Source organism: Bos indicus, chromosome 18 (genome assembly GCF_029378745.1).
Source record: "Bos indicus isolate NIAB-ARS_2022 breed Sahiwal x Tharparkar chromosome 18, NIAB-ARS_B.indTharparkar_mat_pri_1.0, whole genome shotgun sequence".
NCBI classification, from domain to species: domain Eukaryota; kingdom Metazoa; phylum Chordata; class Mammalia; order Artiodactyla; family Bovidae; genus Bos; species Bos indicus.
The window spans coordinates 49159378-49178366 of record NC_091777.1 but is presented as its reverse complement, the minus strand read 5'-3'; the positions used below and the strand labels follow the sequence as shown (position 1 = coordinate 49178366).

At 46.2% G+C, this 18989-nt stretch overlaps 1 protein-coding gene across 3 annotated transcripts in view; it reads left to right on the top strand.

Annotated features, from left to right (window-relative positions):
* The window catches only part of FBXO17 (F-box protein 17), a 31947-nt gene that overhangs the window by 3789 nt on the left and 9169 nt on the right, over positions 1-18989 (top strand). For 2 of the 3 annotated variants that reach the window (XM_070770994.1, XM_019978239.2), the window contains exons 2-3: positions 16037-16147; positions 17226-17594. In XM_070770994.1, coding sequence (XP_070627095.1) covers positions 17243-17594 — 352 coding nt within the window. In that variant the 5' untranslated portion in view covers positions 16037-16147; positions 17226-17242. The remainder of the gene's footprint in view (positions 1-16036; positions 16148-17225; positions 17595-18989) is intronic. The other variant, XM_070770993.1, reaches the window with a different exon arrangement.

Below are 18989 nucleotides of genomic sequence, written 5' to 3'. Positions count from 1 at the left end.
CCATTTTCCAGAGGAGAAATCTACGCTGAGAGAGGGAAACCCATTTGCCCAAGTTCACGAAAAAGTTTGAGTTTGGGCTGAGGCTAACCTGGGGCTGGCTGAATATGCAGCTGACAAAGTTTCACCTCTCCGCAGTGCCATCTCCTCTGCAGGCTGTCACCAGCAGTTCCCAGAACCAGTGTCCCTGGCTGGCCCTGTGATGCCCCAGAAATGTCAGTGCTGCCTCCAGGGAATGAGATGATGCACGTAAAGAATTTCCCAGGGTGCCTCACACCACGAAAGCATCGACAAATGTGAACTGTTAATCTGTACTAAGATGCAATTCGACTGTTCCCTTCTTTGACTTAAATAATCATGGTGTTCATTGATAGCATTAATAATTTTTTAAATTGTAAAATATAACACTCATACAGAAAAATACATGAAATATATAACAAAGTATATAAGCAGCACCCAGGCCAATAAGGAGAACATTGCCAGCCCCCTAGATGTTTCTCTGGTTAGTAGCCTTCTCCTTCCCCACAGAGGGAACCAGCATCCTGACTTTTATAATGCTCATTTCCCGGCTTGGTTATTTTGTGTTGTTGTGTGTTTTTTTTTTTAAATATTTAGTATTTGTTTATTTGGCTGCACTGGGTCTTAGTTGTGGCACACAGGATCTTCAGTCTTTGTTGTGGCATGTGGGATCTAGTTCCCCAAGCAGGAGCTGAACCCAAGCCCCCTTGGTGGCTCAGATGGTAAAGAATATGCGTGCTATGCAGGAGATCTGGGTTCCATCTCTGGGTCAGGAAGATCCCCTGGAGAAGGGAATGGCTACCCAGTCCAGTATTCTTGTCTGGAGAACCCCATGGACGGGGAACCTGGCAGGCTATGATCCATGGGGGTCGCAGAGAGTCAGACACAACTGAGCGACTAACACTTTCCCCTGCATTAGGAGCATGGAGTCTTAGCCACTAGATCACCAGGGAAGTTTCTGCTTGTTTTATATATATATATGAATATACAGGCGGGAGGAGAAGGGGACGACAGAGGATGAGATGATTGGATGGCATCACCGATGCAATGGACATTATTTTGGGCAAGCGCCAGTGATGGTAATGGACAGGGAAGCCTGGTGTGCTGCAGTCCATGGGGTCACAAAGAGTCAGACACAATTGAGCGACTGAATTGATATATATATATATGATTTCAGTACCTGTATGTACATTCGTAAATAGCATTTATTAGTTTAGCCTGTTTGTAAACTTTCTAAAAATCACTGGTGTGAGAATATAATTTATCATCCAATTTTCAAACCAGGTAATTTTGGAAGCGATAGGGGTCACTGATATTTACCCTAATTACCCTGGGACACTAGGTGTAAATCAGGCCTGCCCCAGGCCACCCCGACTGTCTGCTTGTCCTGGGACTCACACTCTGGATGACTTTACTCTGGTAAATTTCACCCCAAATTATGCTTTTGAGGTCCATTTGTGCTGTTGTGTCTACTTATTGTTACTGCTACTTAGTCTTCCATTCTATGACTGCCTTCATTCATTTATACACCCTATGTGGGTACCTGGATCATTTCCAGGTTGGAGCTATGAGGGTCAATGCTGTCGTGAATATTCTAGTATATGTTTCCTGGCTTTAGGGTCAAATTGCCAGCTTGTTGGAAAGGCACTTCTCTAACTTCAGTTAAAAAAAAAAATCCCCAACTAGTTTCCAAAGTGGTTGCACCAATTTTTACTCTCATCAGGTATGTATGGGAGTTCTCACTGATTGTAAATTATGGTAACGTTGTATTATTGGTTGGTTGGTTGTTGTTTTTTTTAATAAAAGCATATTCTTTAATACACATGATATCCATGACGTTTAAACTAGAATATACCAAAATCCAAAGTAACTTTGCCTCTCATCTCACCCATGCTGTGGTTCAGAAGGCAGTTGGATAACTGAGAAGGTGATGATGGTGAAAATGACAGAGAAATAGAGGAATTCAAAATCATCTATTACTGTCAGCTATGAAAGATGGTATTTAGCTCAATGTGTATTCACTCCACTAATTTTTAACCCTTGTACTTTTTTTAAGATCATTTCTTATTTACCTTTGAGACTTTACATTTTATGCTTCACTTGTATTTTTTTTATCCTGGCAACTTTTGATTCCCGTGATACTGAGTGAGACAGAGGAGTGTCTTGGCTTCCCCTCCCCCACCTTTCTTTTCCCATCTTGTCGGTAATGCATTTGCTTTCACACCATCAAGGCTGATTATATCTATAGTCTGTTCTATTACCCTATTTAAGTCTTACAGGCTGTAACTGTAAAGTGTGCAGGATTTGGGTTTTTTTTTTGTGTGTGTGTGACAGCTTTATTGAAGTAATTTACATACCATAAAATTCAGCCCTGTTGAGTGTACGATTCAGTGATTTAGTGAGTTTTCCGAGTTTGGCAGCCAACACTACAGTTTTAGAGCATTTCTATCACCTCCAAAATAGCCGTTGTGCCTAGTTGTGGTCACTCCTTGTTCCCACGCCCAGTCACAGCAACTCCTCATCTTTCCCTATATTTAGATCGGTCTTTTCTGGACATTTCACACAATATGTAGCCTTTTGTATCCAGCACTTTGACTTAGTGTGCTGTCTTAGGGTTCATTCTCCCTGTATCCTGTACCATTACTCCATTCCTTTTATTGTTTTGTTTTGACTTTTGGCTGCGCTGGGTCTTCCTTGCTGTGTGTGGTCTTTCTCTAGTTGCCATTAAGCAGCGGCTCTAGGGTGCTGGGGTTCAGCGGTTGCAGCAGGAGGTCTCAGCAGTTGACCCACGGCTTGTGGAATCTTCCCTGACTAGGGATCAAACCCGTGTCCCCTGCAGGCGGGTTCTTTTTTTTTTTTTTTTTGTAGGCAGATTCTTAAACACTGCACCACCAGGGGAGTCCTCTTTCCTTTCAGTGTTGAACAGTATTCCACTATATGGATAGATCACATATTGCTTACCATTCACCAGTTGATAGACACCTGGGTTGTTTTCCAATATATAATGCTGCTGTGCACTTTGGCAGTCAAATCAGTCTTTGTGTGACATACCTTTTCATTTCTCTTGGGTAGATAGCCTAGTGGTAGAATTGCTGTGTTTCAAACTTCCAGTGGTTAAGACTCCAGGCTTCCAATGCAGGGGGCACAAGTTTGATCCCTGGTTGAGGAACTAGGATCCCATATTCCTTGAAGCCAAAATAAATAAATACATATATATATTTTTTAAAAAGAATTGTTGGATTTCATGGTAAATTTATATTTCACTTCTTTTTTTTTAATGTTCAACTTTTATAGAAACTGTTTTCCAAAGAGGCTTTACCATTTTACATTCCCATCAGTGGTGTATAAGGGTCCCGGGTTCTCCCTGTCCTCACCAATCTTTTGGACAGCAGCTATTCTAGAGAGCATGACGTGGCATCTCACTGTGATTTTAATTTGCATTTCCTTCATGACTAATGATGTTGAGCATCTTTTCATATGCTTATTGCTGTGCTAAGTCGCTTCAGTTATGCTGATTCTTTGTGATCCTATGGACTGTAGCCAGCCAGGCTCCTCTGTCCACGAGATTCTCCAGACAAGAGTACTAGAGTGGGTTGCCATGGCCTCCTCCAGGGGATTTTCCCGACCCAGGGATCAAACCCGTGTCTCTTGCATTAGCAGGTGGGTTCTTTACAACTAGTGCCAGCTGGGGAGCCCGCATTTGCTTATTAGTCCTTTGTATTTCTTCTTTGGTGAAATGTCTATTCAAATCTTTTGTCAATTTTTAAATTGATATGTCATATTATTGAATTTTAAGTGTTCTTTATATATTCTAGATTTAAGTCTTTTATCAAGTGTGTGATATACAAATATTTTCTGCCAATCTATAGCTTGTCTTTCATTTTCTTAATAATGTCTTTTGAAGTACAAAGGTTTAAAATTTTGATAATGTTTAATTAACCCATTTTTCTTTTATAAATCATACTTTTGGTATTATATCCAAGAAATCTTTTTTTTTTTAATATTTGTTTATTTAGCCACATCAGGTCTTAGCTGCAACATGTGGGATCTCTAGTTGTGGCCCACAGGCTTAATTGCTCTCGGGCATGTGAGATTTTAGTTCCCCGACTAGGGATTGAACTCATGTACCCTGCATTGCAAGGTGGATTCTTAACTTCTGGGCCACCAGGGAAGTCCATGCCACTCCACTTCTGACTGCTGTGTACATCATTTCACGTCTTTGGGCCTCAGTTTCCTCATGTTGTGACAATCAATGGGAATAATACATAAGCCACAAAAGATCATCCCCAGTCAGTTCCTGGGTTTGAAGATCTGTCTCTTCTGGCCTACACTGTGCTATAATAATTTTTTTTCCTTTAAATGCACTGCTAACATTTAAAAATCGGGTGATTTCACATAAACACAGGGATTTCCAGTCTCTTGACAAACTGGAAGATGTGGCCAAACTAGGCCCACCTTCCTACTGGGCAGTAAGTCAGCCAGAGTGAGTGCCTCCACGCTGGGCTCTTCTCTCCAGACTGACAGAGGCGCCACCACTCCCTGTTGGCTTGCACCCAGTCCGCCTCACTTAGAGACAGAACCCCAGGTGGTGTTAGTGGTAAAGAACCTGCCTGCCAATGCAGGAGACATAAGAGACCTGGGTTCCATACCTGGGTCGGGAAGATCCCCTGGAGGAGAGCGTGGCAGCCCACACTGTATCCTTGCCTGGAGAATCCCATGGATGGAGGAACCTGGCGGCTTACAGTCCATAGGGTCACAAAGTGTTTTGGACGTGACTTAGCACGCACGCAGCACAGGACCAGCTGTTGTAATTGTGAGGCCAGCCAGGGGCGGTGGTATGAGTGGGGACTCAAATCCATGCCTTGCTCCAGTCACCAGGTCATGCTACCCAGAAGAGGTGCCTTAAAAAAAAAAAAAAATCTACCTAAAGACTCCTACAGGCCAGTGCAGGCCCTGATTATCTATAGCTCAGTCTTCCTTCTTGAAGGAGAAGGCATGCCAAATCTTTGTACATGCAAATAATTCTAAAGAGCAAGAAATTTTCAATCTTGTTTTTTTGGGGTTTTTCTGTTTGTTTGTTTGACTATAATTCCCTGTGCTGTACAATATACCCTTGTCGCTTATATATTTCATTTGTTTTTTATTTTTTATTTATTTGGCTGCATGCATGCATGCTAAGTCGCTTCAGTTGTGTCCAACTCTTGGCAAACCTATGGACTGCTGCCCGCCAGGTTCCTTTATCCTTGGGATTCTCCAGGCAAGAATACTGGAGTGAGTTGCCATGCCCTTTTGCAGGGGATCTTCCCAACCCGGGGATCAAACCTGCCTCTCTACATTGGCAGGTGGGCTCTTTACCGCTAACACCACCTGGAAAGCCCTTATTTGCCTTCACTGGGTCCCAGCTGCGGCAGCATGTGAACTCTTAGTTGGGGCTTATGGGCTCTAGTTCCCTGACCAGGAATTGAACCTGGGCCCCCTGCATTGGCAGCTCAGGGTCTTAGCCACCAGACCACCAGAGACGTCTCAATCCTGTTTCTTGGTGATATTTCTGCAACCATTTGTTGTAGGTTAGGAACAACACTGGCAGGACTTCCCTCCCTGACAGTCCAGTGATTAGGACTGGGCACTTTCACCGCTGAGGGCTCGGGTTCAATCCCAGGTTGGGGAACTAAGATCCTGTAAGTAGCACAATGTGGCCAAAAAATAAAATAGAGACAACACCGGCGCCACTGTTCAAGAGTAAAGTGTTAAAATTGATAAGGGAGAATGTCAGGTAGAGGAAGATCTCTCCAAGGAATGAAACGGAAGCCATTCTACCTAAAATGGAAAAGACTGACCATACAAGGTGCTAGGAAGTGCAGCTGTCATACATGTTGGTGGGAGTGCACAGTCATGCTGAAAAAAAATGCTTGGGTGCGTTCTCGTAAAGAACATGTGATCCAAGAATTCCACTCCTACATATTTACTCGTGGGAAATGAAAACATATGTCCAGACAACCACTTGAATGTGATTGTTGATAGAAGCTTTATTCATAACAGCCTCAAGCTGGAAACAATCCAAATGTCCATCATGCCGAGTGAGTAAACAGATTGTGGTTTATCTGTTCAATGGAGTACTACTCAGTGATAAACAGGAGTGAGCTGGCGATTAATACAGCAACGATGTGACTGAATCACACAATATTCTGCCAAAGGAAAGAAGATACAGGGGTGCCTCCTATGGTTATCACTCAGGGTCCAATCCAGAGACTGAAACCGCACAGTAATTGAAGGGAGAATGTTTAATATACAGATTTATTCATCATAGCAGGGGATTAGAGTTAGAAGGAGTAGCTACGGAGAAATAAAGAGAATGGTAAAGAATATAAAATGGCAAATACAGGGAGCAGCCTCTACAACTAAGATCTAAGATAGAGAGCTTGAGAAAGGTGTCAGCTCCAGACTGTCCTTGGCAGTCCCAGAATCCCTCACGCTTTGGGGGTTTTTGTTTTTGTTTAACATTTATTTTTATTTATTTGGCTACGCCAGGTCTTAGCTGTGGCATGCAGGATCTAGTTCCCTGACCAGGGGTTGAACCCTGGCTCCCTGTATTGGGACATGGAGCCTTAAGCCACTGGAGCACCAGGGAAGTCTCTAGACCCTGACGCTTTGGGAGAACACTTGGACATGGCTCACTAAAGGGCAAAGGAGTCCCTTTAGTGCTCCGGCTGTGGAACTTGCTGGAAATCCACCCTCTGGAACTTGCCAGAAGTCGGTCCTTTAAGGATGCTAGGGAAAACAGTTCACAAGGAAGTGTCTCACCAGAAGCACTCAGCCAAGAAACCAGCTGAGGTGGGTGCCAGGGCAAGATGCTGGCTGAGGGATGCTCCTCACTGCCAGGCACTGGAGAAGCCTACACCCTTGTGAATGTCGCAGGAAAAGCTGCCTGCCTTTGGAGAACTGTCTGGAAGCTAGACGGTTAAAGCTCAACATTTAGGAAGAAAACTAAGATCATGGCATCTGGTCCTACCACTTCATGGGAAATAGATGGGGAAACAGTGGAAATAGTGTCAGACTTTATTTTTTGAGGCTCCAAAATCACTGCAGATGGTGATTGCAGCCATGAAATTAAAAGACGCTTACTCCTTGGAAGGAAAGTTATGACCAACCTAGACAGCATATTAAAAAGCAGAGACATTACTTTGCCAAGAAAGGTCCGTCTAGTCAAGGCTATGGTTTTTCCAGTGGTCATGTATGGATGTGAGAGTTGGACTGTGAAGAAAGCTGAGCGCCGAAGAATTGATGCTTTTGAACTATAGTGTTGGAGAAGACTCTTGAGAGTCCCTTGGACTGCAGGGAGATCCAACCAGTCCATTCTAAAGGAGATCAGTCCTGGGTGTTCTTTGGAAGGACTGATGCTAAAGCTGAAACTCCAGTACTTTGGCCACCTCATGCGAAGAGTTGACTCATTGGAAAAGACTCTGATGTTGGGAGGGATTGGGGGCAGGAGGAGAAGGGGACGACAGAGGATGAGATGGCTGGATGGCATCACTGACTCGATGGACGTGAGTCTGAGTGAACTCCGGGAGTTGGTGATGGACAGGGAGGCCTGGCATGCTGCGATTCATTGGGTCGCAATGAGTCGGACACGACTGAGCAACTGAACTGAATTGAACTGAACTGGAAGCTAGAAGCAAAACCGTTTCCGCCTGCAACACCTCTCTGGCTCCCTCTACTGGAAAACTTTAACATGGCAGCCGGCGAAGGAAGAAGATTTAAATGCCTAAACTCCAGTTTCTCAACTTGGAGCTGTGAGGCAGTAAATTGGCAACTGACACACCATATGATTCCATTTATATGAAACTCTAGAAAAGAAAACTTGTAGTGACAAAAAGCAAATTAGTGGTTGGGGTGGAGGTGGGAAAGGGTAAACATTCTAGAGTAACAGAAATGCCACCTCTTGTTTATGAGGATGGTTGTACCATCACATACAGTTGTTAGAACACAGACTGTACACTTGAAATGTTTGCATTTTATTGGATGTAAATTAGACATCCGTGAATTTTTTTTTTAATTTTTAAAAATTTCTGGGAAATAGGACTCTTGGGCAAATATAAATGGAATATATGCATGCATGCACACACCACAGAAAGTTGCTCAGTCGTGCCCGACTGTTTGCAACCCCATGGACTATACAGTCCATGGAATTCTCCAGGCCAGAATACTGAAGTGGATAGCCATTCCCTTCTTTAGGGGATCTTCCCAAACCAGGGGTCGAACCCAGGTCTCCCTCATTGCAGGCGGATTCTTTACCAGCTGAGCTACCAGGGAAGAACCACAGCAATGTGCCCCAAATCCCACCACTGAGATTCCCTCGCTTATCCCGGTGCATTCACTGTATCTCCGTGAAGTGTTACTGGAGGTAATTCCTGGCTTCGGATTGGTGCCTGTTCATGCATTCTCCCTCAGGAGTTCAAGTTCAGCATGGGTGCCCTAGGTAGTTGGCAAGAGTTTTGAAAGGGAGATGAGTTGGACATGTGCCCACCCGCCTCTCCCATTTCCCTTCTCCCCAAGGGAGATCCACAAAGGACATCTCACTAGGTTCAGATTACCAGATCTTCATCCAAAGAGTGAAATCCTATTAGTTCTTGTATGACATTGGGTCTTACTTATTCCTTGAGTCCCAGACATGACTTAAGGATATTTCTCCTTCACTGCTCACATCCAGCCCTTGAGATAGAATAGTTATTCCTATGGCACATGTTACAGACAAGAAAACTGAGGCTCAGAGGCCAGCAACATGCCAAAGTGATGGCCTGCCCAAGAAAAGGCAGAACCAGATTTTTTTTTTTTTTTCCGGCTGTGCTGAGTCTTTGTTGCTGGTCTGGTTTTTCTCTAGTTGCAACGAGCAGGGGCTACTCTCTAGTTGCGACATTCGGGCTTCTCATTGCAGTGGCTTCTCGTTGCAGAGCACAGGCTCGTTATTGTGGAGCATGGACTTAGTTGCTCCGAGATCTTCCCTGATCAGGGACTGAACCCGTGTCTCCTGCCTTGGCAGGTGGATTCTTTACCCTTGAGCCACCAGGGAAGCCCAGAACCAGGATTTGAACCTGGATTATCTGCCTCTATAGTGGGAGCTCCTGACCACCAGCTGTCCTGCTGGGAGCAGCAGCCGAGAGTCCTGGAAACCCTCAGCCGCTCCCTGCCCCCAGCAGAGGGTCCTAATAGGATTTACCAATATTGCGTCTTTGACAGTCAAATCTTTTCTACCCCCATGATTGTATTCTGAAAAAATTCAGGCATACAGAAACGCTCAAATAATTATACAGTGACTCCTAAGATAGGGAGACAAGGACAATGCCTGTGTATTTTTTTAGACTGATACTGAAACATTGCCATTCAGAGCAACTGTTTGTTCAGTATTCCAAATTCATAAAACAAAAGTTAGTGACATGACACTTCAAGTACAAAAATGTATAAATACCACAGCAAGTACAATCATACATTTATAAATATACAAAGGTTGGGACTTCCCTGGTGGTTCAGCAGTTAAGACCCTGCGGTCTCACTGCAGGGGGCAAGGGTTTGATCCCTAGTGGGGGAGCTAAAGATCTTGCACGCTGCATGGCCCAGCCCCCCCAAATTAATAAATAATAAATAAGCAATGGTTGCACCTAAGTTATCCCAATATGTTATTAGTTGATCAAATCATAAAAGTAATTTCAAAATCGATGGAAGTATACTTGCTAAATTTAATAAAGATAAAATTAACAAAGTTAAGGAAGAAAATTAACCAAGTAAAAATGATGCTATAGGGCTTCCCAGGTGGCGTGGTGGTAAAGAATCTGCCTGCCAATGTAGGAGACACAGATTCAATTCCTGATCCGAGAAGATTCCAGATGCCTCCAGACAACTAAGCCCGTGCGTCACAACTATGGAGCCTGTGCGCTAGAGCCTGGGAGCCGCAACTACTGAAACCCTTGCGCCCTAGACCACTCTGCAACTAGAGAAAAGCCCGAGCAGCAGTGAAGACCCAGCATAGCCAAAAATAAGAATAATAAATAAAATTACTTTCAAAAACACTATATAAAATGAAGATGGTTTAATGAATCATGAGCTGTGAAAATGAAATGATATTATTGGATCTTCATCAAGAGTAACTACTCTGGGGAAAGTGTGCAGCTAGCAGGAGAGACCACGTGGAGATGGAGAACTGCCTGGGGAATTCCCAGCCGGAGTCCCCTGGTCCAGCGCTCAGCGGAGGAGTGACGAACTTTCAGAAGATGACCCAGTGCCATGCTCTGCCTGAGGACCACAGCACAAGAGCCCCTGAGAACCGTGTGACTGAGCCCAGGTAGTCCCCGGACCACAGCACAAGAGCCCCTGAGAACCATGTGGCTGAGCCCAGGTAGTCCCCGGACCACAGCACAAGAGCCCCTGAGAACCGTGTGGCTGAGCCCAGGTAGTCCCCGGGACCACCAAAAATAATCATAAAACAATGCTTATTATACCATGGCAATGGTTTTACCACTGAGTCATGGGGGTATTTTTGTGCGAAATTTTCCAGTCACTCTAAAAAGGCCCTACACAATTCGAGGAACCACCGAGGAAAGAGAGAAGCTACCTCTTAATAGTTTCAAGGGTTCTTGAATTTAAAAATAATCCTTTTGTGGTCACTTTGGGCAGCACATATATACTAAAATTGGAACCATACAGAGAAGACTAGCATGCTGTATTTGTGAAGCAGCTTCACTTGTCGCTCAGATGGTAAAGAATCTGCCTGCAATGCGGGAGACCCAGCTTCCATCCCTGGGTGGGGAAGATCCCCTAGAGAAGGGAATGGCAACCCAGTCCAGTATTCTTGCCTGGAGAATTCCATGGACAGAGGAGCCTGGCAGGCAACACAGTTCATGGGGTCGAAAAAAGTCAGACATGACTGAGCAACTAACACTTTCACTTTTTAAAATCGTCATCATCGTCCTCATCCTATTTTTTAATAACTTTGCAGAGAGCCTTTTGGATATCTTTTGGTTCCTTTCCATGGACTACCATCTCTGTTTTTATTGTTATTGTTTCCAGTAAACCTTTTCTAGAAACAAACTGTACAGCCTGACGAATTTTCACAAATGAACACACATGTAACCCAACTTTAGATCAAGAAACAGGAAGAAAAAAACAACAACTTTCAAATGAGTACCTCTGCCCAGATGGAACTTTTTTAAAAACTTATTTTATTAAAATATAGTTGATTTAAGGAAAAAAAGCAAACAAAAAGAGAATATAGTTGATTTACAATGTTGGGTTAATTTCTGCTGTACAGCAAAGTGGTTCAGTTATACATACATACACCTTCTTTTTTCATATTCCTTTCCATTATGGCTTATCCCAGGATATTGAACATAGTTTTCTGTGGTACACATTAGAACCTTAGTGGGTTTTTTAAAATATTTTTTAAAAATTATGTATTATTTATTTGGCTGCACTGAGTCTTAGTTGCAGCATGTGGGATCTAGTTCCCTGACCAGGAATCGAACTCAGGCCCCCTGCATTAGGAGCACAGAGACAGTCAATGGACCACCAGGGAAACCCCAGGATCTTGTTTATCCATTCTACTTACAATAGTTTGCATCTGCTAATCCCAAACTCTCAATCCCTCCTTCCCTCATTCCCCTCCCTCTTGGGAACTGCAAGTCTGTTCTCTCTGTCTGTGAGTCTGTCTCTGTTTTATAGAGAAGTTCACTTGGGTTGTAGTTTAGATTCCACGTGTAAGTGATATTACATGGCATTTGTCTCTTACTTCACTTAGTATAATCATCTCTGGGCCTACCTATGTTGCTGCAAATGACATTATTTCCTTCTTTTTTATGATTGAGTAGTATTCTATTATACATATGGACCCCATCTTTATCCATTCCAAATGGAACTTTTAATCCTGCCTGGGGTTCTCTCGGCCTTCCTCTGTGAGTAGTACCTGTCCCCTGCAATACAAGTCCCTGACCATCGTTGCATTTAGTAAGTGCTGCATAAGAGACCACTCAGAATGCGGTGACTTAAAACAATACCCGTTCCTTTATTATTCTGATGGCTCTGGGACTGACTGGGCTCAGCTAAGCAATTCTCAGGGGCTGCTGTGCAGGTCCCAGCAGGCGGTGATTGGGCCTGGGTCATCCGAGGGCTCATTAGCTTCCCTGTCTAGCACCTGGGATGTCGTTGTTGTTCAGTTGCTAAGTCGTGTCCAGCTCTTTTTCGACCCCGGTAGCCCACCAGGCTCTTCTGTCCATGGGATTCTCCAGGCAAGAAAACTGGAGTGGGTTGCCATGCCCTCCTCCAGGGGAACTTCCTCACCCAGGGATCGAACCTGGATTCTTTACCACTGAGCCACCAGCACGTAGGATGGGAAGACTCAAACAGCTGAGGCTCCCCAAGCACATATATATATACAGGACAGCCAGACTCACACGGTGACTCAGGCGGTGCTGTGCCGGAACTGGTTCACACCAGATCCTGGGAGCTCACTGTGGACAGTGCTTTCCAACTCCAAAGTTCAGAGACATCATGTTGGTAGCTTGCCATCAGCCATGGGCAGTATAGTCACACCACAGAAATCAGCAAATGCTACAATTCCTAAATCTAAAAGCTCTGAAAACCATGTCTTTCATGGATCCCCCAATCGGGGATCGAAACTGCACACCCTGGATTGGAAGGCAAAGTCTCAACCACGGGATCCCCAGGAAAGTCCAAGAGTCCGTTGTTAAACATTTAGGAGCACACCACTGGACTCACGGCTCCCCAGGCATGCATCCCCAGACAACACAACCTCCAAAACCCCTTAGCGACATCACTTCTGTGATGCTCTGAAAAGTGAAGCAGTCCCAAAGGCCTGCCCATGTGAAGGGGAGGGGTGTGAATGGAGAATGATCAAGTGGAAAAGAGCAAGTCAGATTGGATACGTTGTTATAGGCTTTTGGAGAAGATGTCTGCTGTGCGTCACAGGTCCCTAGAAACTGAATACCAGTGTCATCCCCCAGTCACTGTGACAACCAATACAATTATCCTCCCCGCTAAACACACACAGACACACACACACATCCAAACACCCTGGCAGCAGGCAGTGACCTGCCATTCTGACCCAGCCAGTAGCTGGCATTCAGCTGGGCTGGACATGGTGGCTACAAGGCACATCATGGTCCTCAGGAGAGTATCACAGATAAGCATTTTGAATACCCAGGGGCTCATACAGTACATCACTTGAAAGTCCTTGCTCCCCAGTGAAGTCCGGCTGCCCTAGTGGTGTGAGGGGACCACTCTCAGGTCCAGAAATCCCGCACTCACCAGCAGTTGGCACATTCCTAAGGAGAGCTGACCCAGGGAATGAGGCTCTGGTGAGTTTCATGTCCCTGCCAGGCAAGCTCGTGGACTCACTTGTAAATTGCAGCTAATTATTAATACAACTAATAACCACCTGGGGGCAAAATACACTCTAGTCTCTAAAGCCTGGCTCCACAACTTCAGTTCTCTGTTGTGGGGGCAAAGCGGAGTCAGGCTTTGTGCCATGTCCACAGACCGCTTGCCTGATAAAGGCTTAATTCTTAACAAGACGTTAATCAATTTATTTTAAAATAGTAACGGCTGACATGAATTGAGCACTTACTGGCACTAGATGATATAACAAGCATTAGATCATTGAAGGCTCTTAACCCAGGGCAACCTCCGAGGATCGTTTTGGCCATTAAAACACAATGATGAAATTCAGTGCAATGATGCAGCTTAAATGCTCAGCACAGTGGTTTAGGAAGGGCCCAATAAATGTCACCAGATGGAAATATAGCTAAATGGTTGCTCGTCATCTTTTTATGGTATGTAATAATAACTGCAACTAAATTTAGTGTCATATATTAATATCACTTTTATTTACGAGATACCGGAGGTTATTTCTTGAGTGCTTTACCAATATTAATTCATTTCATTCTCACAACAACCCTATGAAGGAAGTATGGTTAACACCCTCATTTTCAGAAGAAGAAAGTGAGGCACAAAAAGATGAAGAGATTTGCTCTTGAGGCAAGAGGCTTAGCTGGGACTCAACCCAGGCTGGCTGTACTCAGGAATCAGCATTTCATCACTAAGCTCTTTTGCCAAGGTGTTTTGTTTTGTTTTAAATACAGGTGTTTCGTTTTGTTATGCCTCAGTTTCCTCATCTGAAGTGGGTTTCTGATGTGACAGTTCGTTCACTCAGTCACTTAATATCTCTTTATTGAACACTTATTATGTGTCACACACTGGTGTGGACACTGGTGTGCAGTGTGCAAAATCAGCAGCAATTCTGCCCTCGTGATTATTACAATGTGGCTAGGGGAACAGACAGTACAGAAGATTTACTTAATTAAGTAAATTATATCAATATATGGGCTTCCCTGGTGGCTCAGATGGTAAAGAATCCGCCTGTACTTATGTGTGTGGTGTGATAGGAGTGTTAGAAAAGAATAAAGTAGGGAAAAGGGAAGGAGAAGTAGGTGATGGTCATGAGGCCCTGAAATTGTAAATATGGTGGCCAGAGACAGTCTCGTGGAGAAGCTGAGCCAAGGTTTGAAGGAAGTGTGGAGGTGAACAAAGAAGTACTCTGGATCTAGGTGATGAAAACAGCCTGTGCAAAGGCTCTGAGGTATGGAGGCTGGTATGGCTGGGGCAGAGTGAGCAAGGGAAATGAGGGCAGGGAGATGACAAGTGCTGATCACGTGGGGCTTGTGGGCCACAGTGAGCACCTTTCCCTGACCCTGATGAGTGGAGCCCAGCAGGGCTCTGAGCAGGCAGGGACTGGACCCAAACTCAGGTGTTCACACCTGTCCTGGCTGCTTGTGGGAAACAGGCTGTTGGGGAAAGGAGCAGGGAGACAGCAATGGTCCAGGTGAGAGGTGATGAGAGTGGATGAGATCTCCAAGGGAGTGAGTACTGGTGGAGAATAGAGGAGGTTCAAAGACTAATCCCTGACCCTGAGATCAGAGGAAGGAGGAAGAAACAGCCAAGGAGACTGACTGGGAGCCACCAGGCAGCCGGAAGGGGTCCAGAGGGATGTGGTGGCTCAGAGGAGTGAAGTGAAGACAGAGCGACCCCTGTGTCAGGTGCTGTTACCAAGTCAAGCAAAGTGAAGACTGAGCGAACAGTGACTACTGGTTCAGCACCAAGGGAGGTCACTGGTGGGTGACCTTGACATTTCAGGGTAGAGAAGGAGGGGCTTCCCTGGTGGCTCAGGGGATCTGTCTGCAGTGCCGCAGACCCAGGTTCAATCCCTGGGTCAGGTAGATCCCCTGGAGAACGGAATGGCTACCCACTCCCGTATTCTTGCCTGGAGAATTCCATGGACAGAGGAGCCTGGCAGGCTACAGTCCATGGGGTCGCAAAGAGTCGGACACAACTGAGCAATTAACATTTTAAGGAGGGCAAAGCCTGATTAGAGAAGGTTTGAGTAAGAATAGCAGTAGGCCATATGGAGGCAGTGAGTGTGACAACTTTTTGGAGAAGTTTTACTATAAAGAGGACCAAAGAAATGGGGTCATAGCTGGAAAGGGAGCTGGAATCAAGAGTATTTTCATTCATTTTCATATGAGATGACTCTGTGGGCTGATGAGAATGACCCAGTTCAGAGAGGGAAGCTGAAGGTGCAGCAGAGAGAGAGAACTATGAGACAGTGGCCTGGAATAGGCACAGTTATGGCGGGAAAGCAGAGGGCAGGGAGGGTCTATGGGGCAGTGGGGGTCTGTAGACATTCACTTTCTATCGATTTTTTTTTCCTGCAAAATAAGAAGCAAGGAGGGGCTTTCATGATGGTCCAGAGGTTAGGACTCTGTGCTTCCACCTCTTCAGGGGGAACTAAGTAAGAACCTACACGCCATACCACATGGCCAAAAATAAAAAAGAAGAAGCAAGAAAAGAGTGAAAAGGTGGAAGGAAGTGTGATGTGTTGGAGGGTAGGGGAGAAGGTGTGAAATAACTATGTATAGAGAGGAAGAGCTACTGGATAAGAGAAATGTAATCTCATTGCCAGACAGCGCTGCAGGCACGCTTGAGCGTCAAGTTCACAAACTTGAAGTGGAGCTGGCCAGTGGAGTTGTGTGTTGTTCTTCAGCTGCTTTAAACCGAGTGAGTACAGGCACAGGTAAGTGGAGGGCTTGGATTTAACCAGGTCATGTGTGGGAGGAAGCCAGAGGAGGCCAGGGTGTACGCAAAAAATGTTTTTAATGATTAACCAAGGAACTTAAGCTGGATAAAGAAGAACTGAGAATTGATGGCGTGGGGGGGGCAATGAAAAAGAGGTAGGGACAAAGGATGGGAGATCATAGTGGGTTGGCAGGACTGTGGAGGGTCTGGGGCACTGGAGGGACAGAGCTGGAAAGAGAGGAGGTGATGACTGGAGAGTGAGAAGCCTGAGACGGAGGCTCTGAAGAGGCCGTTGAGACAAGGCGTAGGTGCAACCACAGGAAAGGGGCTAGGAGGACAGCTGGTCAGGGATCAAGAGAGGCCCGGATGGTAGACGGGAGGATCATCAACCTGGATCTGGAAATCACCCGGAATGTTGATAAGAGCAACCTGAGTGGCAATGAGTCTAGAGCTAAAATCATGGAGAAGTGATGAGTCGTCATCTGGGTCACCAGTTTATGCTGACAAGCTGACAAACGATCAACCCTGATGAGCTGGGGCGTTTGAGGGAGAGAGAATGATCTGAAAACGGTACCAAGGAGCAAGATGTACCCACTTGGAAGGGTCACAGGACATCTGGGTTCTGATTACAGCAAGAAGGTGACAAGAATGTTCAGCGAAGAGATTGAGGAAATGGATTTTGCAGGAGGACAGGTCATGGATTCCAAAGGCCAGAGAGTTGGGACATCTGGGGAATGGTTTCCCTCTCTGTGGGTTTTTCTCATAGGTCTTCAGTGAGCGTGTGGTCATATGTAAAGTGCTCAGCCTGACACAAGTCCACCGGCCTGAGCAGGAAGCAGCCCTCCTGGGGTCATGATCAGGCTTAGGGGTTTGTTGGTCAAGGGGTAAAGTTGGGGAGAAACCGGTCGCCGTCTGGAGCCAAGTGGCAGGAACCAGATGCTGAATTTCTTGGAGCTGGCAGCCTCCCGGTCGCCCGTGTACGTGGTGAGGTCACGGTTAAGCTCTCCTTGCGTCCTGGAAGGATAGCTGGAGGGAGGCCAGGCTGCCCTAACCCGCCGACCCCTCTCTATCTGCAGGACTCTGGAGGCCGGAGATGGGCGCCCGGCCCTCGAGGCGGCGGCGGCTGCCCGCGGACCCGCCCATAGCCTTGGACGCGCTGCCCCCGGAGCTGCTCGTGCAGGTGCTGAGCCACGTGCCCCCGCGCGCGTTAGTGATGCGCTGCCGCCCGGTGTGCCGCGCCTGGCGCGACGTGGTGGACGGGCCCACCGTCTGGCTGCTGCAGCTGGCTCGCGACCGCAGTGCGGAGGGCCGCGCCCTCTATTCAGTGGCCCAGCGCTGCCCGCCCAACAGCGAGGATGAGGAGGAGTTCCCGCTATGCGCTCTGGCGCGCTACTGCCTGAGAGCGCCCCTAGGCCGCAACCTCATCTTCAACTCCTGCGGAGAGCGTGGGTGCCGGGGGTGGGGCCGAGGGGAGGGGCGGGGTCACGGGTGGGACCGAAGAGACCCCAGGGGTGGGTGGGCGGGGCCGGGAGCCAAGGGACATAGTCCTTGACAAACTGGGTGGGCGAGGCCAGGGAGGAGCTGGGAAGGTACAGACTGAGTGGGAGGAGCCAGGGACTGTGGGCAGTGTTGTTCAGTTGCTCGCTCCTGTCCAACTGTTTGCGGTCCCATGGACTGCAGGACGCCAGGCCTCCCTGTCCTTCATCATCTCCGGAGCTTGCTCAAACTCATGTCCATTGAGTCAGTGATGCCTTCCAAACATCTCGTCTTACGTCATGCCCTTCTCCTCCTACCTTCAATCTTTCCCAGCATCAGGGTCTTTTCCAATGCATCGGCTTTGGCATCAGGTGGCCAAAGAATTGGAGCTTCAATGGACGGAGTACAAATTGGTTGGCAAGACAGAGGAGGAGGCGCCAAGGGGCGGAGCTGTGGCAGAGGTGACGCTCTGCTGGAACTGTAGACTCAGTTGTTCAGTCACTAAATCATGTCCAACTCATTGTGACCCCGTGGACTGCAGCACGCCAGGCTTCCCTGTCCTTCACCATCTCCTGGAATTTCCTCAAACTCATCCATTGAGTCGGTGACGCTATCCAACTATCTCATCCACTGTCGTCCCCTTCTCCTCCTGCCCTCAAGCTTTCCCAGCATCAGGGTTTTTCCCAATGAGTCGGGTCTTCCCATTAGGTGGCCGAAGTATTGGAGCTTCAGCATCAGTCCTTCCAATGAATATTCAGGGTTGATTTCCTTTAGGATTGACTGGTTTGATTTTGCAGTCCAAGGGACTCTCAAGAGTCTTCTTCAGCACCACAATTCGAAAACATGAAATCTTCAGCACTCAGCCTTCTTTATGATCCAGCTCTCACATCCATACGTGATTACTGGAAAAACCATAGCTTTGACTATACAGACCTTTGTCAGAAAAGTGATATCTCTGCTTTTTAATACACATAGCTTTTCTTCCAAGGAGCAAGCATCTTTTAATTTCCTGGCTACAGTCACTATCCATGGTGATTTTGGAGCCCAAGAAAATAAAATATGCCACTGTTTCCGCTTTTCCCCATCTATTTGCCATGAAGTGATGGGACTGGATGCCATGATCTTAGTTTTTTTAATATTGAGTTTTAAGCCAGCTTATTCACTTCCTGTTTCACTTTCATCAAGGGGCTCTTTAGTTCCTCTTTGCTTTTTGCCATTAGAGTGGTATCATCTGCATATCAGAGGTTGTTGATATTTCTCCCAGAAATCTTGATTCCAGCTTGTGATTCATCCAACCCGGCATTTTACATGATGTACTCTGTATAGAAGTTAAGTAAGCAGGGTGAAAATATATAGCCTTGATG